A 27829-nucleotide genomic window follows, 5' to 3' on the forward strand; every position below is an offset into this window, starting at 1 on the left:
TGAAAGAGTTAACTGATCGGCAGTAACTCTTTCAGCACCCTCGACAGTGAATGCCGATCACAATATCGAGAAACCTGTTAAAAAAAAAAAGAAAAAGTTCGTACTTACTGAGAACTTCCCTCCCGGCCGTTGCCTTGGTGACGCGCCTCTCTTGACATCGGGCCCCACCTCCCTGGATGACGCGGCAGTCCATGTGACCGCTGCAGCCTGTGCTTGGCCTGTGATTGGCTGGAGCTGTCACTTGGACTGAATTGTCATCCCGGGAGGTCAGACTGGAGGAAGAATCCGGGAGTTATCGGTAAGTCAGAACTTCCTTTTTTTTTTTACACGTTCATGTATATTGGGATCGGAAGTCACTGTCCAGGGTGCTGAACCAGTTTAACTCTTTCAGCACCCTGGACAGTGACTATCTCGTGACGTCACGTACCGGAAATTTTTTTGCCGCGTTCGGCCAAAACAAGTTCGGCCGAACCCGGTGAAGTTCGGTTGTCCGGGTTCGCTCATCTCAAAGACACTCCGTTTGGATGTTTGGAAACAGAAAAGCACGTGGTGCTTTTCTGTTTACATTCATCCTTTTGACAGCTGGTGCGCTGTTTCAGTCGGTTTGCACGGAAGTGCTTCCGTGCGACATGCGTGGTTTTCACGCACCCATTTACTTCAATGGGTGCGTGATGCGCGAAATACGCGGAGATATTGAGCATGTTGCGCTTTTTGCGCAGCGGACAAACGCTGCGCAAAAAGCACGGACTGTCTGTACTGCCCCATAGACTTGTATTGGCACGGACCCAATACACGTTCGTGTGAATCCCCCCTAAAACTGATGTAATGCTTAGGCCTCAAAGATGTGTTGCAAAATATTTTAAAAAAATTAAAACATTTTTTAAAGAGACTCTGTCACTAGTTTATTAATGCCCTATTTCTTAACGAATCTAATAGACTGTATGATGCTGATAACTACAGTGTAAATTTTGTCCCAAAACTTTTATTATTTTCAAAGTTATTACCTTTTTCCAAAATATGCAAATGTGGCTATACTAGCCAAATGGGAGGTAACTCTTCATTTTCTCTGTTGGCAGTGTAATATGTTCTGTATGACGCTGTCCAATAGGCGTCATACAGTTCTCCACTTCCCTTCCCAGCCCAGCGTGAGCTTTAATCGCAAGATCACACTGTGTTGTCACTTCGGGCTGCAGGTCCTTCAATACAGTGACTCAGCGCTCCTCCAGGAAGACGGCTGGGAAGAGGAGAACTGTATGACGGTGATTGGATATAGTCATACAGAAAATAATAGACCACACACAGAGAAAACGAGGACTTACCTCCCATTTGGCAAGTGTAGGCTCATTTGCATATTTAGGAAAAAAGCTTTAAAACCTTAACTTTAAAAATAAGCGTTTTAGGACACAATTCAGTGACAGCGCCTATTAGATTAGTTAGGAGATAGGGCATTAATAAACTAGTGATATATCCTCTTTAAAGCTTTATGGAGTAAAATATAAGTTCTATCTTTGAATGAGTTCTTGTCATCTCGATGCATAAGCCTTAGATGTAAAAATATATTTAACTATTTCTTTCCCATTGTATAATTTGTCAGATCTCATCGGCAGCCTGTGGTTATGGCTTTACACTGCTATCGTCAAAGACAAGTGATCTCACAAAGGTGTGGGGAATGGGATTAAATAAGGATTCGCAAATAGGTTTCCATAGAAGCCGAAGAGATCGAAGTAAGCATTTTCCGCATAATATTGTCTTATAAACTGTAAACTGAGTTGAAGTCTTTGGTCTGTCTGACATGATAAATAAACATTTTAAAGAGAACCTTTCACCTGCCCATACATGTGCAGCATGTAATAGGCAGGGCTTCGCAAACACTTTCACTTGAAATTATTTTTCTAACTTCTTCCGTTATTTACATATCGGTGCCGTTATATCTGGCACCCGATATGTAAAGAAGCCCCTGAACTATCAATGGGGCGTTTCTATCTAACTAAATAGCAAGGGAGCGTGATCTCTTCGCTCTGACATTGTCCAATCCGCTTCGGACAGTGTCAAGGTGGCTTGTGCTGTGTTCCCTCCCGCGAAAACACACACACACTCACACACACACACAGAGAGCGCTCTCTGTAGAACCACCAGTCTGTGTGTGTTCTCGCAGGAGGGAACAAAGCGCAAGCCGCCCTGACACTGTCCGTAGCTGATTGGACAGTTTCAGAGCGAAGAGATCACGCCCCCTTGCCATTTAGTTAGATAGACACGCCCCATTGACAGTTCAGGGGCTTATTTACATATCAGGCGCCAAATATAACGGCACCGATTTGTAAATAACAAGTGAGACAGTGTTTGTGAAACCCTGGCCATTACATGCTTCACTCAGCTGCACCTGTATGGGCAGGTGAAAGGTTCTCTTTAATATCAGATTATGTTTTGAAGTGTACAGCCATATAATCAATCGAGAAAAAAAAATGCAGGCACTATTTTTCCTGCATGATTTTGCTTTTTATTTTGTCAGGGTAAGAACTGCAAGTGGTGTCTGATCGCTGACAAGCCTTAAAGAGGCTGTCACCAGATTTTGCAACCCCTATCTCCTATTGCAGCAGATAGGCGCTGCAATGGAGATAAGAGTAACGTTTTTTGTTTTTTTTTAAAACGAGCATTTTTGGCCAAGTTATGACCATTTTTATATTTATGCAAATGAGGCTTTCTAAAGTACAACTGGGCGTGTTTACAGTTAAAGTACAACTGGGCGTGTATTATGTGCGTACATCGAGGCGTTTTTACTTCTTTTACTAGCTGGGCGTTGTGAATGGGAGTGTATGATGCTGACGAATCAGCATCATCCACTTCTCTTCGTTAACACCCAGCTTCTGGCAGTGCACAGACACACAGCGTGTTCTCGAGAGTAGCTACTTACCTGCAAACGCTGATGCTGCTGCAGAATCAGCTGTAACCTCTGGTGCCGATGTGTCCTCGCTCGTCCGACACGATGCAGGACCTGGGGCAGGAAGTGAGTGACTTCACAGCGTGATCTCTCGAGAACACGCTGTGTGTCTGCACTGCCAGAAGCTGGGTGTTAACGAAGAGAAGTGGATGATGCTGATTCGTCAGTTCATACACTCCCATTCACAACGCCCAGCTAGTAAAAGAAGTAAAAACGCCTCGATGTACGCACATAATACACGCCCAGTTGTACTTTTACTTTAAACACGCCCAGTTGTACTTTAGAAAGCCTCATTTGCATAAATATAAAAATGGTCATAACTTGGCCAAAAATGCTCGTTTTTAAAAAAAAAAAAACGTTACTCTTATCTACATTGCAGCGCCGATCTGCTGCAATAGGAGATAGGGGTTGCAAAATCTGGTGACAAAGCCTCTTTAACACCTCCATAAATTTTAAAGTGTTTTTCCCATCAGGGACATTTATGACATATCCACAGGATATGACAGATAGATGCGGTTCCCACCTCTGGGACCCACACCTATCTCTAGAATGGGGCTGCCTAAACCCTGTGCTACCTTCTTCTGTTCTCGCTGCCTCCCGGCCACTTCCTGACTTTATGGTCGGGAGTTAGGAAAACTGCATAACTCACTGATCTACGCTGTTTCCATAAGTCCCGTAGTAGTGAATGGCAGTTACGGAAGCAGTGTAGCATGCGAGCTACGCTGTTTCTGTAACTGCTATTCAGTTCTATGGGACTTACGGAAACCGCGTAACTAAACCCCTTTAAGATGCGTGATCATTTAAGACAAGCGTACTTGTTGCAATTGGAGTCTGTGATTATAGACTGCAGATGTTTTGGCTAACTATACCCAGTTTTATACTGTCCGCAAATAGTGGGCCAAAATGTCGTTGCTTCATCGGAAAGTTCGCGTAGCATGTTCTTCGTGGTGAAGCAACTGGTTAAAGAAGTACTTCCATGAAAATTTGACCGTACTCGGACATATTGAATGTCCCATAGGAATGTATAGAGAAGCTGACTTCGAGTCCACACATATAAGGCTAGGTAGGATTCTAAGAGAGCAGTCACATGGGACAATGGAAGGAATGGGGCAGATAACCCTGGAATTAAGCACCTGGTAGGAGAAGGAACTACACTACTAGTTACCTCATTTACATTAGTATCGGAGGAGATGTTTTTGATGGGACTGCTTCTTTAAATAACTGGCCAGGTTATTACAATATGCAGCCAATTTTGGTCTGAAGTCACCATTTAGCCAACAATCCATAAACCCTGCAATATCAGGCCATCATCTTAAAATTAATGTGTGTTTGTATGAACTATTTATTAAAGGGGTTGTCCACAACTGGACAACTGATGACCTATCCTCAAGATGTTTATAATAAAAGCCTGATTTTGGTGATACGTTCCCTTTAAGGCTGTCACATAAATGAGTTTAGGGATTTTTGCCACATGTTGCAGTCGCATTTTTTCTATTACAAATGTAATTATTTGCAAAGGTATCATAGCTGTGGAGGAATTTTGAAACTGTGCTGCTTTTTATTATATAGTATATCTTAGATTTTAATTTTGTTTTGTATGTGCTTGTTGTGGATTAATATGAGTTAACCATTTCTCTATTATATGGGTGTATAAAGTTAGCTTTTTTTAATTTTATTTTTGATGTGTGTTCTTTTAAAGCTAAAGGTTATGAATATATCCTGGAGCCATCACCTGTCCCCCTACCGCTGGACAGACCACAGACTACACGAGTTTTGCAAGTTTCTTGTGGCAGAGCGCACTCCCTTATTTTGACAGATAATGAAGGAGGTAATTAAAATGACCTGAACATAACTACATTTCGTCTTTTTTAACACTAAAAGGTATATTTGTGACTTTTTAAAATTGGCAACAGGGCAGGTGATGGTGTAAAATAATCTAGCACATACTCGCCCCCCTGAAGTGCACCCCTGTCAAGCGCTGAGACACACGGCTCCTGCTCCATTCATTAGTCACGTGCCGATGCAGCCAATTGCTGGTCTCAAGTGGTCACGTGCTGCCCAGTGGTCACGACCGATGAACAGCACGTGACCATTGCAGGAGTTTGCCAAACCGGAGCTGTGGAGAACAGGGCCTCCGCGCTGGAGCAGGGGGCACTTCAGGAGGTAAGTATCTGATAAATTACTCTACACCATCCCTTCCCCTGCTGGCGATTTTGAAAAGTCCTGGAAAACCCCTTTAAACGAGTTGTCTGCCTTAGCAAATCTCTGTCAGGCTGTCTGGATGTGATAGAAGCCCTTTGGAGCACCCAACTCGTCTCTGCATTACATGGATGGCCTGTTGATTTTAATGGGTGCTTTGTAATTATTCACTTCTACAGCGTAGCTGCAGAAAATTAAAGCTTGCTGGCTGATTCCCCTGGCTTTAAAGCTGGATGACATTTTAAATATGATGGGGTATATGGAGTAATATTGCCTGGTACCCTCCGGTTGTGCCCCTCTGCTGTGGATCCGCCGTTTTATAGGTCCCCTCTGTGCTGTCCCAAAATAGCCGCAGCGCTTCTTGGACTACAAGTCTGAGATACTCCCACTGTTCTTGGATTGGCCGGAGCTGCTCACGTGAGCAGTTCCATCCAATCCATGAACAGAGGGAGTGTCTTAGACTCGTGTGAGAAGCGCTGTGGCTATTTTGAGACAGCACAGAGGGGACCCTAAAACAGCGGATCCATTGCAGAGTTGGGGGCAACTGGAGGGCACCAGATAATATTATTCCATACACCCCTTCACATTTATAATTTTGTCCTGTGACCCAGAGGGTCACTTTAACTACATAACAAACCTGGCTTTCATAGAACCTTATTATGGGTACCCCTGGAAGACCTCAACAGCAGGAGTACCAGGAATGTTGGAATGAGTGCCTTCACTGCCTAGAACACCAGGGATGTAGATTGTTAACCCCTTTACTGCTCTAGATAACCAGGGATGCAGACATTAACCCTTTATCTGCCATAGACAATTTGGAATGTTACCATTTACCCCTTTACTGCCCTAGATCAGCAGGGACACTATAGAACTATTTATCTGGATTCTTTGGCGCACTGTGTATTCGACAGCTATTGTAAAGGATCTGCCAGGCACAGCTTCGGGGTTAACGCCCATAGATAATCAGTCTGCACCTGCTTCTATGTCTGTGAGACTGACTCCATCTTCCACCACTCAGGGTGGCAGGCTTAGGAGTGGGAGAACCTATCACAGCCTGGCCAGACGGAGCTAGCTCCCGCCCTCTGTCTATTTATACCTGCCTTTCCTGTTCCTCCTTTGCTTGTGATTCTTCTCGTTTGGTTTCCTGGCCCTGCTGCAGCTTCTTGTACCATTGTCCTTGCTTCATATTGACCCCGGCTTGCTGACTGCTCTCCTGCTCTGCGTTTGGTACCTCATACACTCCTGGTTTGACTCAGCTTGTTTACTACTCTTCTGCTCTGCGTTTGGCACCTCGTACTCTCCTGGTTTGACTCGGCTTGTTCACTTCTCTTGTTGCTCACGGTGTTGCCGTGGGCAACTGCCCCTTTCTCCCCCTTGCTCTGTGTACCCTTGTCTGTTTGTCTGTCGTGCACTTATTGAGCGTAGGGACCGTCGCCCAGTTGTACCCCGTCGCCTAGGGCGGGTCGTTGCAAGTAGGCAGGGACTGAGTGCTGGGTAGATTAGGGCTCACTTGTCTGTCTCCCCACCCCTGTCATTACAGCTATATGGCTAATTTTTTAGGTGCTATATGACATTTATTTGATGTTGCTTTGTATTGCTTGGGTTAAGTGAACAGGTATTTAACTTCTCACTAGCTTCAAAGACTTATAAGTGGCCTATATTGTACATGATGTGAACGGCGCTGTTATGTAGATTTGCGAGACTTCGCCTGCTATGCTGTAAATCACAGAGAAGTGCAGGGAAGTGGTCAGGATTCTGAATACACATCACGTCCTGGCTGGAGGTAATGTATATTCATTGTCATGACACTGCAGTAACGTTATAGTGTGTTTATGTGGCTGCACATAGCGATATAGCTATATCGCTATGTGCTGTATAAATGAATGGAGAGAAGTGTATGACGCTGCTTGGTCAGCGTCATACACTTCTCTCCACAACGCCCACTTGGCCAAAAAGTAAAACATGCCCAGTTGTCCATTGAGAAACTCATTAGCATAAAGCTACTATAGGTCATAACTCCGTCAAAAATGATCGTTTTTCTAAATAAAAAACACTGCTGTAATCTACATTACAGCGCCGATCACATGTACAATATAGGCCACTTATAATGTGGTGACAGAGCCTCTTTAAGGCCCTTTTACACTGGTCAATTATCAGGCAAACGAGCGTTCAAAGCATGCTCGTTCCCGATAATTGCCCGGTGTAATCAGGGTGGCGATCAGCAGATAAATGAGCACACACTCGTTCATCTGCTGATCGCATCGTTTTAAAAGTGTATGGCAGCACGTTTCTCTGAGATGTGCTACCGACATGAAAAATGTATGGGGACGAGCGATCGGAGTAACGACAGCTCGTCCCCTTGTGAAAGGAGCAAACTATCGCCGATCAACGAGCTGTCTCGTTGATAGGCCGCTCTTTTTCACGGCCCAGGACGGGCAATGTAAGAGGACTTTTAAAGGCTACATTGCTGATCACCCCAGTAATTCATTATTGGTAAATCTAATTGGGGCAAAAAATGTTTAATGCGTAAAAAGAGCCGCATTTGACTAACCTACTGTAAAAAGTTTGCAATGTGTCTTTAGGCTTAATAGAAGGATTCTAGTGGGAAGATGAGAAATCCGTAGTGAATAGTGATTTGGTAAACTGACTTGGTAGCGATCTTTTGGAAACTTGGTAAATTACTATAAAAATCAAATAATTTAAAGGAGACCTATCAGAATTTTTTTTAAACGCCCTTTACTGTACATTTAGGCCCCATGCACACCACCGTGCACATAATCACGGCCCGCAATTATGGGCACGGACAGACACTCACATTCTCTGCCCATGCTCCCATGCAAAGTATGGAAGCACGGCCCGTAAAAAGCAAAAGAACGGACATGTTACATAATCTTCTGAACATTTCTACGGCCCGGACACCTTCCCGCAAATATACGGCAAGGTGTCCGTGGTCAATAGAAGTGAATGTGTCCGTAATTGCAGACCGTAATTACGGTCCACAGTTATGGACGATTTTTACGGTCGTGTGCACGGGGCCTAAAAGTGTGAAGAAAATGTTTCAATATCTTTCGGTAAATTGGGGTTGGGGATAAGATTCTCCTTTTTACATCTGGTTAGGAAGAATATGTCATACCTTCTATAATTTGACACAAAAGTGTTTTAACATTGAATATCTTTTGGTAAAATGTGACTTATACAGCATACTGCAGTTTAATGCCAATTTTATGCCGATTTTATTATTTCATCATGTGGATAATATTTTAGTCATTTCTGTTCTCTTCCATAGTTTCATTTTATCCCAACCGCTTTATACTGCGTAAAAACAACCGTGAAAAAATGCTACCTTGACCCATTACGTGATTAAGATCTTAATGTACCTTACAAATGTAAAAACATTTCTTAATATTTTCTATGCGGAGATATGACCCCTTGAGGTTACAGGCCCAAAGTCTATTCTGAATTTTACCCATCTCAAATTTATGCCAGGACCTTATTTACTTTTATTATTGCAGTTTTCAGTTTTGGGAATAATTCCTATGGACAGTGTGCAAGACGAATTGTTGAAGGAGAGATTTACAGGTAAGAAATATTAAAATGGACAGCAAACCTAAAGCCTACCTTTTCTACAGCACATTTATTGTGCAGTTGAACATAATCTGTTGCATATAAACAACCGTTTAACTCTTGTATTGCTGTTCCATGGAATAATCCAAAATGTCTCCCTCATGATCGTTAATTTATCTTGCATATCTTTCATTTCTGCTAAGCTCCTAAAACATTTACTTGCATATATTAGGGATATATTGGACCTGTTTTTAAATGCTGGACTTCTACAGACTATTTTCTTTAGGTTTCTTGTCCCTTTAAATAAATGGATGACCTTGTTATTATTTCTCTAATAACTTGAATATGTTTATGTATTTGTGTAACACACTTGTTAATGATATGAGAGACGTTTACATAATTACTATTCATAATAGTAAACTTCGTCACAAACCAAAACCTAAGGCCTTATTCACACGACAGGGTCCGAGTGTCGGCCGATAAAAACGGCCGTTTTTCCTGGCCGTTTTGCATCCATTCCAATTCTGTTCCGGGCCGTGTTGCCGTTTTTGACCCGTTTTGCATCCGGTTTTTTTCCCTGTCCGTTTTAAAATCGGATGAATTTCATTTAAATTTGTTGCCACACACAGCCCTCTGTAGCTAATGCCACAGCCCCCCTGGTAGATAATGCCACAGCCCCCCTGGTAGATAATGCCACAGCCCCCCTGGTAGATAATGCCACAGCCCCCCTGGTAGATAATGCCACAGCCCCCCTGGTAGATAATGCCACAGCCCCCCTGGTAGATAATGCCACAGCCCCCCTGGTAGATAATGCCACAGCCCCCCTTGTAGATAATGCCACAGCCCCCCTTGTAGATAATGCCACAGCCTCCCTGGTAGATAATTCCACAGCCCCCCTGGTAGATAATTCCACAGCCCCCCTGGTAGATAATGCCACAGCCCCCCTGGTAGATAATGCCACAGCCCCCCTGGTAGATAATGCCACAGCCCCCCTGGTAGATAATGCCACAGCCCCCTGGTAGATAATGCCACCGCCCCCTGGTAGATAATGCCACCCAGCCCCCCTGCAGGTAATGCCACCCAGCCCCCCTGCAGGTAATGCCACCCAGCCCGCTGCAGGTAATGCCACCCAGCCCGCTGCAGGCTGCACCGCCCCTTCCAGGAGAAGTCACTGACTTCAATGTCCATATATGGACAGTGTAGTCACTGACTTCTCCTGGAGAGGAATCCCCGACCACAGGGTCGGGGATTCCGCTTCAGAAGTGAGTGAAGCCACTGTGTCCATATATGGACAGTGTGGTCACTCACTTCTTCTGTAGCGGAATCCCCGGCCACAGGGTCGGGGATTCCGCTTCACAAGTGAGTGACGTCACTGTATCCATATATGGACAGTGTAGTCACTCCTCCTGTAGCGGAATCCTCGGCCACAGGGTCAGGGAGTCCGCTTTAGAAGTGAGTGACGTCGCTGTGGCCATATATGGACAGTGTAGTCACTCACTTCTCCTGTAGCGGAATCCCCATTCCCTGGCCGGGGATTGGGGATTCCGACTCCTACAGGGAGCAAAAAAAGACCCTCCTTCTCCTCACATGCACTCTGCACTGTGAGGAGGAGAGAGAGCGCGAGCGACTGAAGACACGTCCGTCACTCGGGGCACATTCTGGTGATGGCCGTGTATTACCTGGCCCCATAGACTTCTATGGGAGCCGGGCGGCCGAAAATAGGGCATGTCCCATTTTTTGACGGGCAGGTTTCCCGGGCCGTCAAAAAATCGGTCGTGTGAATAGCCCCATTAGGGGTCTATTGTACCTACTGCAGCCGTGTGACAGTCGTTTTATGAACGGCCGTCACCCGGCCGGGAAACCCTGTCGTGTGAATAAGGGCTTAATTGCATATAATACAAAAACAAGCAGGTAAAAAAATGCAGTTCTGTATGCACACAAGAAAATACTGATATCCAAGACCTGTTCTAGAGACCAGTCGCGTCTCACTGCAACTGTGAACTTTATTAGTTCTGTGACCTTTAAGCTGAGTCTGAAAGGCTTATGCCGCACAACCAGAATACATTTCACAAAGTATTGCAAGAGACGTGAATGCTGTCTTTTACTTGTGTTGGATGTTTTCTCTAGTAGAACAATAAAATACAAGTTGATAAAAATTTGCAAAAGTAAACCAATAATGAGTTTTCCCTTCTACGTCAGTTAGGCTATGTTCACATCTGCGTCAGGGCTCCATTCCGTCTGAGCTTTCCGTCGGAACGGAGCCCTGACTGACACAAACTGAAACCATAGGTTTCCGTTTCCATCAAGATTGATTTCAATGGTGACGGATCCGGTGCCAATGGTTTCAGTTTGTCTCCGTTGTGCAAGGGTTCCATAGTTTTGACGGGATGAATACCATAGTCCACTACGGTATTCATCCCATCAAAATGATGGAACCCTTGTACAACGGAGACAAACTGAAACCATTGGCACCGGATCCGTCACCATTGAAATCCATGGTGATGGAAACAGAAACCTATGGTTTCAGTTTGTGTCAGTCAGGGCTCAGTTCCGACGGAAAGCTCAGTCGGAACGGAGCACTGAGGCAGATATGAACAAAGCCTTAGGTGCTATCTCTCTCATCCCAAAGTCAAATAACCTGGAACCCTTTACCACACCTCATTAACTGCCGTATACCATTAGGCTGGGTTCCCACGGGTCGGATGTGCTGTGTACAACTATGCAGCATATCCAACCTAGAACCCGCAGCACATTTCATTCGAAAAAACACACCACATTGTGGTGCAGCTTTTTGAGCGGAATTTCCGCCTTGGAAAGCACCGCTTGAAAAAAAAGTTTATACTTACCCTGGGCCGTAGTCATGGTGACGCGTGCCTCAATCGTCCGTGAAGTCCGGCCTCCTGGGATGACGCTGCTGTCCATATGACCGCAGCTGCCTGTAGTTGGCTGCAGCAGTCGCATGGGATGAAACGTCATCCCAGTAGGCCAGCCTGGAACAAGAACAGAAGAAGGCGTCGCTATGACAATGCCCTGGTGGTAAGTATAACTTTTATATTACTTTTAAACCAAATAAAGTTTTCTCTTTAAAGTTTTCACTGTGGGACACTGTACAATGGTATAGACCGCTGACACTAGGTTAACATAAAAAAAAATATGTGGTTCTGCCCAGTGGGCCATGCCCTCTCCGTAGGAGGTAGACATGTCCTGCACTGCAGGCAGTTCTGCTAGATTTTTTATTTATTTTAATTTCTTTTTTTAGGTACAGGGTGCGAGTCCCTCGTGTGTTCTACTGCGGGCACTGGGCAGAATTGACTCCCTCTGTTTCATTGGATGCCTGCCATTTTGGTGGATGCTATTTACACTGATCCTCAGTGGATGCCCACCACTTAGGTAGATGTTCCCTGCCTTGGTCACCCAATCCCTTATTAATACCGCATCGGCAGTCGAGGATGCCGCACAGCCACACCACGTGTGTGCATTGTCCGAGGGGGTGCCAGGCTGCGTCTGAAGACGACTGATAGGTATGTCGTCCTCATTCTATCCACCATTACCCAGGGGGATAGCGGGAAAAGAGCAATTCTGCGGGTGCTTCAGACAATGTCAGTGCGCCTAATGGCATAATAGTAAATGGAAGTTTTTTTTTTTCCTGAGGTTTTGTATCCTTCCTAAGTGATTTTTAGCACTTATGTGCCGGCAGTTGCAAGGTTCACAGTACCTGTATTATCTTCCGGTGTTTCCACACACCGCGGTGTTCCGCCGGCGATGCCATTAGTTCAGGCCTTGGCTTCAGCTCTCTGCTAGGCCACAAGCTGGCTACGCCCCCACTCGCTCCCGCCCGATTTCCACTCCTGAGTCACACACCCGTCATGTCCAACCATCGCGGCATTGGCTCGGCCGGAGGGGAGGGGTTTTGTTTTCCTCTGACGCTATCTTCACTCTATCGCCGGTAGTGAACGCCAAAGTACACTGAGCTGGTGTGCAGAAGACATACAGCGCTGGGAAAGTTTCTGCTTTGCGGGGGACACAGCACCTAGGGGATCTGGTAGGGTAGCCGCTGGCTGTAGTTTTTTTGTTAAGGTCTCATAATGTGTCTTCAAAGAGGAAAGCTCCTAAGGCCCAAAACCCCCACACCATTGTAACGCACTTTGCATGTACGCGGTACAGTACAAAATTTCCATGTGAGCTCCTATGGCTGGTGAGCATGTTATCCCCCCAACGGGCACCCAGGAGTTTGATAATCTCGCCCGCCTCTCTCAGGCACAGGCGGATACTTTGCAACGCTTTTCTCAGCAGCTAGCATCTCAAGTGTCTGGCCCCTCTCAGGCCTCAGAGCCCATTCAAGCACCCAGGCATTCTTCCCTTGATCACACTCATTCTAGTTCTCCTAGAGTATCCCGCAAGCGGGCCAGAAAATCAAAGAGAGATCATTCCTCCTCTGATTCCCCTTTGGACAAAAATTCTTCAGGTGTCCTTGATTGCTTTTATTCAAGAGATATGTCTGAATCCGCTTCTTCAGGCAGCGTCTCTCCCTCAAATTCGAAGTTTAAGTATAATAGAAGCGAATATCTTTCAGTCGGTGAGGGAGATCCTTAAGATTGCGGATGATCCTGCTAAATCCCCTCAGGATGAGTTATTATTGCCTCGCCACAGACGCCCCCCCCCCCCCTGGTCTTTCCAGAACACAAAGGATTTCACAAACTGTTTTCTGATGCATTGAAGCACCCTGACTGCCCATGCCTGTGTTCAAGACTATGGACTATATGTTTCCATTCTCTGAGTGTATTTCCAAATGGTCAGCTCACCCCAAGGTAGATGTTCCCATGGCCTGGCTTTCTGAAAATACCTTACCAGTTGCAGATACTTCCGCCTTCAAGGATCCAGTTGATGCCAAAATGGAGTCTATGGCAAAAGCCACTTTCAGCATGGCTGCGGCTTCCATCAGACCCTCTTTTGCCGCATATTGAGTCAGCTCGGCTAGTATTGAACTAGCTACTCAACTACAGACCTTGATTGATTCAGGGGACTCTCGTGGATACCTTCCTGCTAGCTGCACAGCTTTTGCAGATGTCTAAATACGTCTGTGACGTCTCTTCCCAAGCTGCCCAACGGTCGGCTAAGGCCTCGGCTAATGTGTTGACTGTCCGCAGGGCCAGTTGGAGTAGGAACTGGGATACTGACAGTGCCTCTAGGAAGAAGGTTTTCGCCCTTCCTTTTGTCCAGGATCTCCTTTACAGCCCTGACCGGGTCCAACTAATTTCTCCGATTACAGGCGGTAGGAGCACTTTACTGCCATGACGTCGTTAAAGGCGCCACCCAGTTCCCAGTACCAGAAGACAGAGGTAGTTTAGTTAATTTTGGAACTTGACTCCACGTCAGAGGCAAAACTCACGTGACTCCCCTCCCTTCTGGACGCAGAGGTTTTCCTTCCGGTCTAGAAACTCCTGGCAGCCCTGCAACAGATTACCAGACCTGCTTCGGCCCAGCGGACTTGCACAGCCTGAAGTTTTGCCCTCACACGAGCTGCTCCCTCCTTCCAGGAGACATGGCTCAAAAACATCGAAGACGCCTGGGTGCGAGAGGTTGTGTCGACAGGCTACAAAATAGAGTTTTCTTCTCCCCCACCCGGGTATTTTCTCCTGTCAACATCCCCTTTTGTTCCACTCCAGGGCTCAAGCTTTTTCTTGAGCCTTTCAAAGCCTCCTCCAATAAGGAGTAATTTTTCCAGTACCAACTCCAGAACTATTCATGAGGTTTTCATTCAAACCTTTTCACTATACCAAAGTAGGACGGATCCCTTCAACCCATTTTGGATCTAAAACGTCACAACCGACATGTGAAGGTCTGGAGGTTTCACATGGAGTCCCTGCGATCGATGGTGGCTTCCTTGGTGGTGGACAAGTTCCTGTCTTCAATAGACATCAAGGATGCCTATCTTGACGTTCCCATTGCTCGAGTACATCAGCGTTTCCTGCACTTCGTGGTGGGTTCTGAACATTTCCAGTCTGTGGCTCTTCCCTTTGGGCTGGCCATGGCTCCAAGGGTCTTCACCAAGGAAATGGCAGTGCCCACGGCTCTCTTCAGATCCAGGGCAATAGCGGTTATCCCACACTTGGTCAACTTTCTGGTGAAGGCACCTTCCAAACAGGACAACTTGGACATCTCAACATTACACTGGATTGCCTTCCCAGATTCAGATGGCTGATCAACACTTCCAAGTCTGGTACTCGGAGAGTGGAGTTTCTAGGGATGGTCCTAGATACATAGGCTGCCAGGATATTCTCATCCAAGGACAAGATCACACCGCTCAGACAGGGAGAGACAGTACTCTGCAAGAATGCTCCTTGTTTCATGCAGAAGCGGATGGAAGTCCTGGGGGCGATAGTCTCAACCTTAGGGACAGTTCCATTTGCTCAGTTTCACTCCCGATCTCTACAGCTGGCAATCCTATCATGTTGGGACAGGTCTCCGGACGACTCGGATCTGATGACCCGTAGCCCCCTTCAGTCAAGAAGGAACTGCTGTGGTGGATGTCCTTCATCTGTATTTCTCAGGGAAGGCCCTTCACTACTCTACACTGGCAAGTCATCACAGCGGACCCAAGCTTGTCCGGCTGGGGGCGGTTTTCGTCCGTTTCACAGTCCAGGGCATTTGGTCTGGCCCAAAGGCTCCGCTCCAGATCAACATTTTGTAACTGAGGGCCTGTCACGTAGGGTTCGTGGACCCACTGGGCCGTATCGTCTTGGCTGTAAGGCAGCTGGCCAACAGGACGCAGGTTAAAGTCTATAGTTTGTATAGGTACCTGTGGCAGCTCGGACAGTAGCAAGGCAGGCTTGGCAGGAACTTGGCAGCAGGTGAACGACAGTCGTGGTATACAGCACAGCACGACACTAGATCAGGATACAGGCATAGGATACAGTAACAGGAACACTGGGAGCAGGAAACACTAGGAGGCCATATGCAAGAAAGACTAGGAATACACAACAGAGCTCAGGCAAAGAACTAGGGGGCTGGACCGCTCTTATAGTCCAGAGTACTCACGGGTCAAGTTTCATGAACGAGCGGGCACGAGCGTGCGCGCGCACCCTACGGGATCCGGCTGTGGTGAGTAGACGCGAGCGCTGGCTTCTCCTGAGAAGGAGGCTGGGGACAGCGCTTGCCGACTCGTGGCTGCGGCTGTCGGGGAGAACGGAGCTGACCCCCCCGCAGCCACGGACATTACAGGACCATCTTTCTGGGCCCTGTCTCAATGGACGTCTCATCTCCAGGGTCTTTCCGTGCGGATACAGACCGACAACTCTATAGCAGTGGGGTACCTCAATCATCAGAGCGGCACAAAAAGCAGGGCCGTATGGAAGGAAGCCGCCAAGATCCTACGCCGGACAGAAGAAAACGTCCAGCAATCTCTGCAGAATACATCCCAGGAGTAGACCACTGTGAGGTGAATTACATATGATGGGAACGTCTGGACCCCGGAGAATGGTCTCTTCATCCAGAGATATTTCGCCTTATTTGCCCTCAGCGTGGCTTCCCGTACGTGGATCTCTTCACCTCTCACCTCAACCACGAGTGTCCGGACTACGTCCCCGGAGCCAGTGATCCCAGGTCCATAGAAGCGGTAGTCCTTCAGCCTCCTTTATCTTTTTCCACCTCTTCCACTCCTGCCTCACGTGCTGAAGAAAGTCAAGGACGCAGGAATTCCAGCCATTCTGGTGTCCCCAGACTGGCCTTGCAGAGCTTGGTATGTGGATCGCATGTTCCTGTTGCAGACGCCCTTGGCTACTTCCTCAGCGGCATGTCCTCCTTTCCCAAGGCCTGATTTTCTACCTTGCTTTACCTTTGGCTGCGTTTGTTAGCTTGGCTTTTGAGACAGTGGTTCTGAAGTTCAGAGGTTTTTCTGATCCGGTCATTCAGACCATGATAAGGGCCCAGAAGACTCAATCCCAAAGGATTTACCTTCGTACCGGTTGGCTTATTTTAGGTGGTGTGCATCCCATCTGTTCCACCCCCTCCGTTTTTCCATTATGCGTGTTCTGGTTTTCCTCCAGGTGGGGTTGGATCAGGGACTCAGGTTGGCTACCCTAAAGGTGTAGGTCTCAGCCCTATCTATTTTTTCCAACCCAGTTTGGCCTTCTTCATTTCAATTTCGACTTTCTTGCAGGGAGTCACACACTGTTCTCCTACTACCCGGTCTTCTCTGAAGCCTTGGGATCTCAATCTGTTCCTTGATGCTCTCCAGGCTGCAACTTTTGAACCATTGCAGGAAGTTTCACTCAGGGTCTTATCCTGGAAGGTGGTTTTCCTTGTGGTGATCACCTCTATCCATAGAGTTTCTGAACTGGCAGCCTTGTCCTGCAAACCTCTGCTTACGGTTTTTCATCAGGACAAGGTGGTGCTTCGTCCGGTGCCATCCTTCCTGCCTAAGGTGTTTTCTTCCTTCCATCTTAATGAAGACATTGTCCTTCCCTTGTTTTGTCCAAAACTACCTCATCAGAGGGAACATTCTTTACACTGTCTGAATGTCGTTCGGGCCTACATTGCAGTGACCGATTCCTTCCGGAAGACGGACTCCCTTTTTGTTGTTCCTGAAAGTCCTTTTTAAGGGAGGCCCGGCTTCAAAAGCCACCATTGCTAGCTGGATCCGTTTTGGCCATAAAAAGGGCCTACTTTGCTAAGGGTAGGGAACATCCATTCCGGGTCACTGCTCACTCTACTAGGGCAGTTGGTGCCTCCTAGGTGGTGCTGCGGCATCAGGCTTTGGCACTCGAAGTCTGTAAGGCCACCACCTGGGCCACGTTGCATACCTTCTCGAGGTTTTACCAGATCCATTCATTGGCTTCGGCCGATGCCAGTTTGGGTTGGATGGTGTTGCACGCAGCTGTGGTTTTGGCTGCTCGCATGGCTATGATTCTTTTTGGCCAGCCTAAGGGACCCATCCCATGGTACTTTGTCCCCCAGTGAATACTTTAACAAGAAAACAGTATTTTTGTGCTCGCCAGTAAAATCCCTTTCTCGTTGAATTCACTGGGGGACACAGATCCCACCCTACTTCTTTTATTTTTTGGGTTTCTTGAGGTTATTTTTCACATTTGTACTTGGTACAAACTGAGGAGCTGAGTGCTCAGCAGAGGGTATAGCCAACTGAGTGGGGCCACACACTTTTTTTTTTTTATATTAACTTATTGTAAGTCCTCCTTGTGACAGCGGCCTATACCTGTACTGTGTCCTCCAGTGAATTCAAAGAGAATGGGATTTTACTGGTAAGTACAAAAATCCAGTTTTTCTGTTTTTTTTTCCTGAGTTGCGATTTTTGCAGCAGAATTTCTTCCGCAATAGTTGCAACACTTGACTATTTGTTGTGGGTTTTACATCCCCATTGATTTATTTTTCTTTATCAAAGATTTTTATTTTGAAAATATAACAGTATAAAAACATTTCACATATTTGCAAAAAAGAAGAAAAATTTGCACGTAGTGCAATATATTAACTTTCATATTATAATAACAATATATAACATATAAATATATGTATATGAACATCATTAGGAGGTAGCCTCCCAACCATCAAGATTGAGTAGAAATAGAAATGTAACGGTAATAACTGTACCATGTTCACATCAAAACAGTGCAATATTCAGGGGACCAGTCCCCCATTAAAGTAAGAGTTGGCATGTATAAGTGCACTTTTAAATGTATAGACACACAACACAAAACACCAGACGACAAAGGGAACACATACAGACAAAGCGCACTCCGTTAGGCTATATAAGCCTTTTAGAACATTCCATCCAGCCAGAGAGGTAGATCCGCACCACCCCGGAATCCAGACCATACTGCCCAAGTGTGGACAAAGAGCACTGATTTGCCCCTATCAGCGGACAGCAACTCCTCCATCCTCATATCCCCATTGATTTAAATGGTGAAAACCCGCAACAGAAAAGCATTGAAAAGGCAGCATAAACTGACATGCTGCAGATTTTTTCCCACAGCGTGGTCAATTTATGAACGTTTTCGCTTTGTTTGTTTCCCACAGCGTGGGCATGAGATTTTCGTAATCTCATTCACTTTTCTGCTACTGTAATTGCTGCGGAACTCGGTTTCAGTCCCGCCATATACTCGCAAGACTTTTTACTTTTGGTTTGTGCCAGAGAGCAATTGGGGTGGGGATATGCACATCTCTGATATTGGTATACTTGATGGAGTGTTTGCCTTTTGACAACACAATTTCAGATCTGTGGTCATTTACCGGCAACATTATAAAAGCTGTATCTTTTTTTTTTTTCTTTGATTATAACCTGACTTGAGACTTAGTGTGAATGAACCAACACAAAAAAACTAACTTTTGCTTTTAAAATAAGTCTCTGCACAAGGTGTGCCAAAAATTTGACAGTGTAAAGGGTTAACCCAAGGTAAATAAATGCACAAAACACTTATTGTTGTTTTTTTTTTTTTGCTAGTGAAAGCCAGTTGATTCACAGAGTCAAGCAGCTTGACAGCAGAGTTGTTCAGGTAAGGTACAATGCCACTGTTTAAATTATTGCAGCTGCTGAAAACCTAGGCTTAAAAACGGCTGATTGCCTACTGAGTTGTAAAGCTGGCTAGACAAACAAAATAAGACGTCCAAAATCAGTTTACAGCATATCCACAGGATATGCCATAAAGGTCAGATAGATACGGGTCCCACCACTAGGACCAGCACCTATCTCTAGAACAGGGTCCCCTAAATCCTGTTCTACCTTTTTCGGCACCTGCTGGGCAAACCCCTTTATTATAACCGTTTTGGTCAACCATCGCTAGCTAGTTCACAATGGCTGACGACAGAATACTCTCTGCCAAAATGTTAGTTTGGATTTTTTTCGATTGTTGGCTGAAACTACACGTAGTCTTTTTTTTTTATTATTTATTTGGTTTTATCTCTCTAATCTGCCACTTTAGTCTGGCATGTTGATGATGGTCTGATCGTTCATACAAACGATCCAATGTATGCTTGACTGGCTTTGTTCTGGCCAATACTAATCTTATGTGTGTCGATTAGCTGTAAAACTTATTGGGGCAATGTTGGGTCCTGATTTCTGCATAATGGGATAATAGATGCTTTTTTAAGAAGATAAAACCTTTAGTCCGCTCAGAGATGATGTAGGTAGACAACGACACCCTTGCTATACAGGTCAGAACTTTACAAGTTAACACACATACACAAATGTATTTATTTATCTGAAATTATGGGAACATCATGGGGGTTAATGACGTGCCTGTCTTGCCTGAAAAAATGGCACCATATTTCTTAACATTATGTTCTCATAATAGATCAACCACCATCAAGACCATTGGACAGTATGGGTACATATTTATTGTAAGCATCTTCTAATTCTAAAACATTTCGTCTGATGCTGGAGTATTTCTATTAAATAAAAATCAAATTACATAACGCATTGTACAAACCTAAAACCCCGATATATCACACAAAAAAAGCAAAACTTTTTGTTTTCACGTAACTGAGCAGAAATAGAAAAAAAGGTTTTCTAGCCAGTAATTCCACTCCCAACTATGTACTAATTGCTCAACTGTGTCTTGTCATCAATGGGCAAAAATACCCTGGTACTAAAAAAAGGGGGAAACGGTCTCAACATGGTTTGAAATGTTTTTTTGCTTTTCAAGACATTTTGGCAGCTATTACAATTTGTCTTTGTGTTTGCAGGTTGCATGTGGACAAGATCATTCTCTGTTCAGGACAGAGCGAGGAGAGGTTTATTCATGTGGCTGGGGAGCTGATGGGCAAACAGGTCATTTTCAAATGAGTTTAAATCTTGTTTTAGATTTATTTTTGTTACATTTGTAAAATGTGTCATATAATATAAACAAACCCTGTCATTTCTCCTCCTTGAGACTCTAAATAATGTTTTGTGGGGCTAGTTAAACTGTACCTCAAATTATATGGAAAAACTATTAGTAGGCCCTGTTCACACAGAGTTTTTTTGCAGGAGGAAAATTCTGCCTCAAAATTTTGAGGCAGGTTTTGACCTGTCTGCACGCCGTTTGCCACGATTTTCGCTGCGTTTTTCGCAGCGATTTTCGATCGCACCCATTGAGTGCTACGGGCAAAAAACTCAGCGAAATACGCTTTCTCTGCCTCCCATTAATGTCAATGGGAGGTCAGAGGCGTAAATGCCCGAAGATAGGGCATGCCGCTTCTTTTTACCTCAAGACGGTTTTTCCGCTCGCGGTAAAAAAACGCCTCCGCTTCAAATCAATAGGAGGCATTTTCGGACGTTTTTTGGCGCGGTTTCCGCGTCAAAAAAAGTGTACAAAAACTGTGTGAACAGGGCCTTAAGGTCAGTTGACACAGAGTTTTTTTGGCGCTGATTTCGACGCGGAAACGATGTCAGAATCCGGTGCAAAAAAAAATAGACTTTAATGGGAGACAGAGGCATTTTCTTTCCCGGGCGGCTTTTGGCCGCTCGTGGTAAAAAAAAGCGGTTTCCGCCTCTGACCTCCTATTGAGATCGCAGTCCTTGCATTAGCTTCTATGGCCAGGGGCGAAAAACGCAGAAAAATACATGCAGGCAGTTCAAAATCTGGCTCAAAATTCCTTATATAATTCTGAGGCCGATTTTTTTTATTTTTTTATCTGCAAAAAAAACTGAGAACAGGGCCTTATATTGTGTGTTATACTGTGCAACCTCCCCTTTGATTGTTTCTTAGTAACCTATGCAATGATCAAGTGTTTTTGATACAGAATTGTATTTATTGTTAATTGTTTTTTTGGTACTTTATATTCCTACAGGTCAGGGACATTACAACATCAGCAGTGAACCTACCAAACTTTCTGGTGATTTGGCCGGTGTGAATGTTGTTCAGGTAGCCACTTTCGGAGATTGTTGCCTGGCCGTGTCGAATGAAGGAGACGTTTATGGGTGGGGAAATTCGGAATACTTGCAGTTTGCATCCATAACTGATCTCACACAAGTAAGATAATAGTTTGCAAAAATATAAAGAACAAAATTCTAATCTTTTTTTAAGTGTTCACTTGAACTGTCGAGTTTACTGGATTCCATCTATGAGAACCTATATATTTCTCCTGTCCGATCAGGTGCCTCATTCAGATCCTGCTTCACATTCTGCCAATACTCCTCTGTTCTCCTACAGGCGCACTGTAGGGCAGATTTTCTTTTTAGCCCAAATCATTTAAGAAAAATTTAATAAATTGCACTACAAAGAACAGATTCATTTGGCGCATTTAGTCTGTGTATTTGTAAGCGTGCGTTTGAAAATCTGCCCCTGTATGTTTTGTTGAAACCTCTGTCTATGTAAATGCTGCAGACCACAAGATCCATAAAAATGCAGTAGCAGAGCCTTATAAAGAACTGTGTCCAAGGGAAAAGCTGCATATGTCATTTAATGAAAAACAAATACTCTTAAAAAATAGTGAGCCAATATAGGGCTATGGGGCTCTCATGATTCTGTTTTTTAACAGAATCGTTGAATAGATTCTTTAGTGGCACTGTCCTCACTGCCTGGTCTGCCCCGTCTGACAAGCTGTGCTCTATTCTGTCCCTGCTTCCCCATGGAACTGCTGTTTTGTACTGAACAAAATGATACAGTACGGAACAGCAGTTCTGTGGGGAAGCAGGGACTGCTAGTATATAGCCACACACCCTGTAGATACAGCCCAGCTGTAGGTAGCACCCCCTTTGCCGATTGCACCCAACCACCACCTGCCATTGTAGATCATACCACCACCTGCCATTGTAGATCGTACCACCACCCCACCTTGTAGATCGTACCACCACCCCACCTTGTAGATCGTACCACCACCCCACCTTGTAGATCGTACCACCACCCCACCTTGTAGATCGTACCACCAACCACCCTTGCAGATTGCACCCCCCCACTTGCAGATCGCACCACAACTCTCCCCCACCCCTTCCACCATGTAGATAGTGACACAGTAGCTCCCTCTAGGAGCTGAATCCCTGGCCGGGGATTCGGCTCCTAGTGGCAACTACAGTGGCGCTGTCTACAAGGAAGAAGGGGGGTGTGTGATCTACATGTGGGGGTTGTGCTGCGATCTACATGGGGGTGGGGGTGCGATCTACAAGGGAGAGAGGTGGTGCGGTGATCTGTAAGGGGTGTGGGTGTGCAATCTGCATGTGCTGCAAACTACAAAGGAGGGGGGTGTGATCTACATGTGGCGGTGCTATATACAAGGGGGAGTGGGATACGATCTACATGGGGGTGGGGGTGCTATCTGCAAGGGGGTGTGGCACTATCAACATGGGAACTGTGGCACTATATTGGGGTGGTGGCACTATGTGGGCACTGTCACTATATGTGGGCACTGTGGCACTGTCACGATTTGGGCACTATGTCACTATATGGGCACTATGTCACTATATGGGCACTGTCACCATATGTGGGCACTGTGGCACTATGTCACTACATGTGGGCACTGTCACTACATGTGGGCTCTGTCACTATATGTGGGCACTATCTACAGAGACATTGTGGCACTATCTACATCAGCACTGCAGTGTTTTCAGAGGATTGGGCCAAAAATCCCTGACAAATGAAATCCATCCCTTTTTTTTTTATTTTAATTTTTATTTTTTAACGACTATTAAAAGCAGACCGACGGATTGAAATGGGTGAGAATATGGAGACACTGATGCAAGATGGACATGAAAAGTTGACAATTGATCAGTTTTTAATGGCCATTTTTTTTTTTCCACTGATGTGTGATTGTAGCCCATATGACTATGATGCCAGGAGTCCCGCTCACATGTACCATGATCGTAGTTTTTCACAGTGTTGGAGACCGGCTGAGGTGGTGACGAGCAGAAGGGGATGTTAGTGCATTATTGATTATAGATTCTGTAAACCTGTTCCCTGTCGGGGAACACAAGTTATAATCAATTAGATCAGCGGTGGGGAACCTTTTTTTCTGCCAAGGGCCATTTGGATATTTATAACCTCATTCGCAGGCCATATAAAACTATCAACTTAAAAATTAGCCTGCTCTATTTGATCAAACATTTAATGAACTCACCCCTAATGTGATGGCTGTACCTACTTCTCTTTGGTGAAACGTGTGATGTTAGCCGGTATTGATGATGTTGCTACTGCGCCGGTCATTCTGGAGCGCAGTCGACTCTTTACAATGTTAGGTTTTGAAAAGAAGTGCTCGCAGCAGTAAGTTGCTCCGATTTACTTACTTAAATGGGTTTTCCCATCAGGGACATTTATTACATATCCGCTGGATATGTCAGATAGATGCGGGTCCCACCACAGGGTCCCAGATCTATCTCTAGAACAGGGTCTACTAAACCCCGTTCTGCTGCTGTGTTCCGGCTGACTTCCGACCATGAAGAAGAAAACAGCGTCGCCCGCTGAGCTGCGCTGTTGCCATAGCTCCCATAGTAGTGAATAACAGTTACGGAAGCAGCGCAGCATGCGAGCTCCGCTGTTTCCGTAACTACTATTCTGTTCTACGGGATTTATGGAAACAGCGTAGCTCAACAAGCTAAGCGGTTTTCTTCTTCATGGTCGGAAATCACACACGTCAACCAGAGCACAGAAAGGTAGAACGGGGTTTAGGGGGCCCCATTCTAGAGATAGATCTGTGACCCGCATATCTCCTGTGGATATATCATAAATGTCCTTGATGGGAAAAAAAAACCTTTAAGTCACCTGACCTCACTTCATGTGTTTAGGACAGGTCCTATTTCTACACTACAGCTAAATTTCGGCCTCATCTAAGCTTCTAAATTTTAGGTCAGCAGTAGGAGGAGGGCAGATGGTGTCAAGTACAGATGCGGTGGTCTGAGTGAGGAGTTCAGTGCATGCTGGCTCGGGAGTGGACTAGTCCAGTCACCTAACCTGAGTCACCTAACATCAGGTCAGGTGACTGGACTGGTCCACTCCCGGGCTGGCACGCACCAGCCTCACTCAGGCCGTCGCCCTCCTTCTGCTCCTAAATGTGAGTGAGTAGGGGGGGAATGACGCAGCGGCGGTCAGAGTGAGGTCGGGGCGTTCTGTGACAAGAGTGGACCAGTCCAGTTACCTGACCTCACCTCACTGGCGTGATGTCAGGTGACTGAACTGTGCCGGCTCGGGAGTGGACCAGTCCGGTCACCTGACCTCACATCACTGACTCGGGTCTGGTGATCAGGCCGAACCAAGTGATCTTGTGGGCCTTATGCAGCCTGCGGGCCAGACGTTCCCCACCCCTGAATTAGATAGACATTTTTCCAATTGTATTTCTGATAAAGTATTTGCAGAGGTTAAAAGTTGTGAAGTTACGTACAATAATTATAGCAATATATGTTAAAAAGTTATTTTAATAAATTATTTTCTTTATATAAATATCTCTTGGCTAAATAAACAGAAAAAAAATAAGACAATCGAGATTCAAATCGAAAATCGCCCAAAGTTTTTAAAATAAAAAGAGGTTTTATTTTTTTGCAAAATCGCCCAGTCCTAAGCCAAAATTACTCTCTTATGTATATAAAAAAAATGATTGCCTATAGAAATATCTAAAAAAAAATATTTGTTCAAGGTATTGATGCTAAGGTTGGCTCTAGGTGCTCATAATGGTATTGTCCATGCACACCTTCATCCTGCCGGCTGTTTTATGCAGAATAAGCAAAATAAAACCAAAAGTTTACCAATAAAAGTTGCATACGTCTGCCTTTGACTTTATCGTAAACAAAAAAGAAAGAAAAAAGTTAAATTCAGCTGAATGTGTGAAGTAGTAATATGTCAAAACTACGCCCTTTTTATTAGGTACGTTACGGTCTATGGGGAGAATTTATTCTTTCTACGCCTGTTTTCTGGCGTAGAAAAGTTGCAAGTGCCTTAAAAGTCGCAATTTGCACAAAAAAATTTGCCTTTTGAGTCACTTGGACCGCTCATGGCACTTTACTAAAAAGTGTGCAGGGTTTAGCGGGAGGGGTAGGGTCTTACCTGCCCCTTCAAATTATAGCTCAAATCTACTCCAGCTCGCATTTGTATTAGGTTTGACTTTCTGGCACACGCTTGCGCCTTTTAATAAATTACACTCATCTTCAGTGCTCTTTAGATTAAGTCTTAATAAATTCCCCTTATCTTTTGTATACTTTTTTTTTTTACAAAAGTAGTAACACGCTTACATGTTTGTTTATTATTTTCCCTAAGGTCCATGTTCCTCGGCTCTTACCATTTCAGCACGTTGGGAAGGTGAAACAGGTGGCATGTGGAGGGACTAGTTGTGCTCTCTTAAATGGTCAGTGGAAATCTGAATTTTATAAAAAAAACTAAAATGAATGACCCAAAAGTGTCCATAGATGTGTATGCAATCTTATTTTGTATGAATAACCATGGTGCAGATTCTTATGTTGCAAGGTGACAGTACTGTCAGTTAGAAGGTGGTGCCCAGCAAAAGATTTCATAGCTGATGATCTTGTGGTTATTAGTCCAGCACTGTATGTAAATGTTACCGCTGCATTGAGATGAAGATTAAACTAATGTTATAAAACTCTTGTTGCTATACTGAAAGTTTACCCAGGTGTGAAAAGATATTTTACATTTCATTTGATTCTTTAGAGAATGTTACATGTTAAATAATTCTATACATTTTTGTTAACATTTTCTGTAGAAGATGGAAATGTCTTTGTTTGGGGTTATGGTATTCTTGGAAAAGGACCAAACTTTTTGGAGTCTTCCATCCCAGAACTAATTCCTCCAACATTGTTCGGCTTAAACGACTTCAATCCACACGTGAAGGTGTCCATCATCTCCTCTGGGCTGGGGCACTTTGCTGCAGTATCAAGTAAGTTTAGACCAACTTTTTTTTTTCTTTTTTTTAAATCGACATCTACGATCTACTGATTAGTTCACCCTAGCAGAATTGTGCCTTAGCCCTCCTTTACACAAACTTTTTTTTCAGTGTTTTAAAACGCATGTAAAAAACGCCATGCGTTTCAAGAATTTTAGTGGGGTTTTTTTTGCAACGTTTTTCTTTTAGTGTCATTTTGTACATTCATTTTTCTTGGCGCTTTTAAAAGCCTATAGGGAAGCCTATGGGAAAAAATGGTAGAAAAAAACACTATAGCTAGAGCGTAATCAGAACATGCACTCCTAAACGCATTAATACTGTGGGCTAGGTATGAGTCAACGACCAACCTCCCATATATAAATAGATAGGCAACTCTTTTTAACTATATTAGAAACAAAAGAAGAGAGTTTGCAGCCAAAGATATATTAAACATACACAATTTTATTGGTAACATATAGAAATACATTTAAGTAAAAAATATATATGTATACAAAAACATATATTGAAGGACAAGACTCTAGACAGAAAGTTTCAAGGAGCAGGTATCGCTGGTAACAGTATGCAAATTTGGGTCAGCTGAGTTGTTGTAAAGTCAAAGTCTCTCAAATGTAGTGGGACAAAGTCCCTCTTAATGGGTATAGTCACATTTATAGGCAGCTCGGTCAGGATTAAACCAAGCCCAATATTACATGGAGCCCAATACAGGGAGACAAATTTTATAAAGGTCTAAGAGCCATTTATAGCGCCTAGATCAGATGACTTCCTAGATTGGGTAGTAAAAGAGAGAGTGTTTTGAACAGAGCTTACCCATATTGCCGTGATAGTCCGATAGTGCTCCTAGCACAAAAAACCCCAACGCGCGTTTCGCTCGAATGTTGCTTCCTCAGGGGGAGATGTGTGTGCTCCTTGAAACTTTCTGTCTAGAGTCTTGTCCTTCAATATATGTTTTTGTATACATATATATTTTTTACTTAAATGTATTTCTATATGTTACCAATAAAATTGTGTATGTTTAATATATCTTTGGCTATAGCTAGAGCGTGCTGGGTTTTGAAAAAAAAATGCTACAAAAAACCACAAACCAGTGTGTCCAAGCTTTCTCATATTTTACTATAGACCGGCCAAAGGTTTTTTTTGCGGGGGTGGGGGGGGGGACGACGACACGCAAAAGAAGACACATAAACGCTGTGTGTAATTGCAGCCTAAGGCTGGATTGACACATGCAGTTTTTGGTGCAGTTTTTCACGCTAAAGCCAGGAGTAGATACAAAAGGTAAAAGTAGAAGTCTTTCCTTTATACGCTACCTTTCTTTTGCATCTA

At 44.6% G+C, this 27829-nt stretch overlaps 1 protein-coding gene across 2 annotated transcripts in view; it reads left to right on the forward strand.

Moving 5' to 3' along the window:
- Positions 1-27829, forward strand: part of RCC1L (RCC1 like) — a 55156-nt gene that overhangs the window by 11681 nt on the left and 15646 nt on the right. For both annotated transcript variants that reach the window (XR_012881432.1, XM_075852888.1), the window contains exons 3-10: positions 1595-1724; positions 4638-4766; positions 8650-8716; positions 19155-19206; positions 20396-20480; positions 21482-21663; positions 25870-25957; positions 26330-26503. Coding sequence is in view for 1 of the 2 variants with exons in the window: in XM_075852888.1 (XP_075709003.1) it covers positions 1595-1724; positions 4638-4766; positions 8650-8716; positions 19155-19206; positions 20396-20480; positions 21482-21663; positions 25870-25957; positions 26330-26503 (907 nt within the window). In the remaining variant the exon portion in view is untranslated. The remainder of the gene's footprint in view (positions 1-1594; positions 1725-4637; positions 4767-8649; positions 8717-19154; positions 19207-20395; positions 20481-21481; positions 21664-25869; positions 25958-26329; positions 26504-27829) is intronic.

This window comes from Rhinoderma darwinii, chromosome 2, assembly GCF_050947455.1.
Source record: "Rhinoderma darwinii isolate aRhiDar2 chromosome 2, aRhiDar2.hap1, whole genome shotgun sequence".
Lineage (NCBI taxonomy): Eukaryota > Metazoa > Chordata > Amphibia > Anura > Rhinodermatidae > Rhinoderma > Rhinoderma darwinii.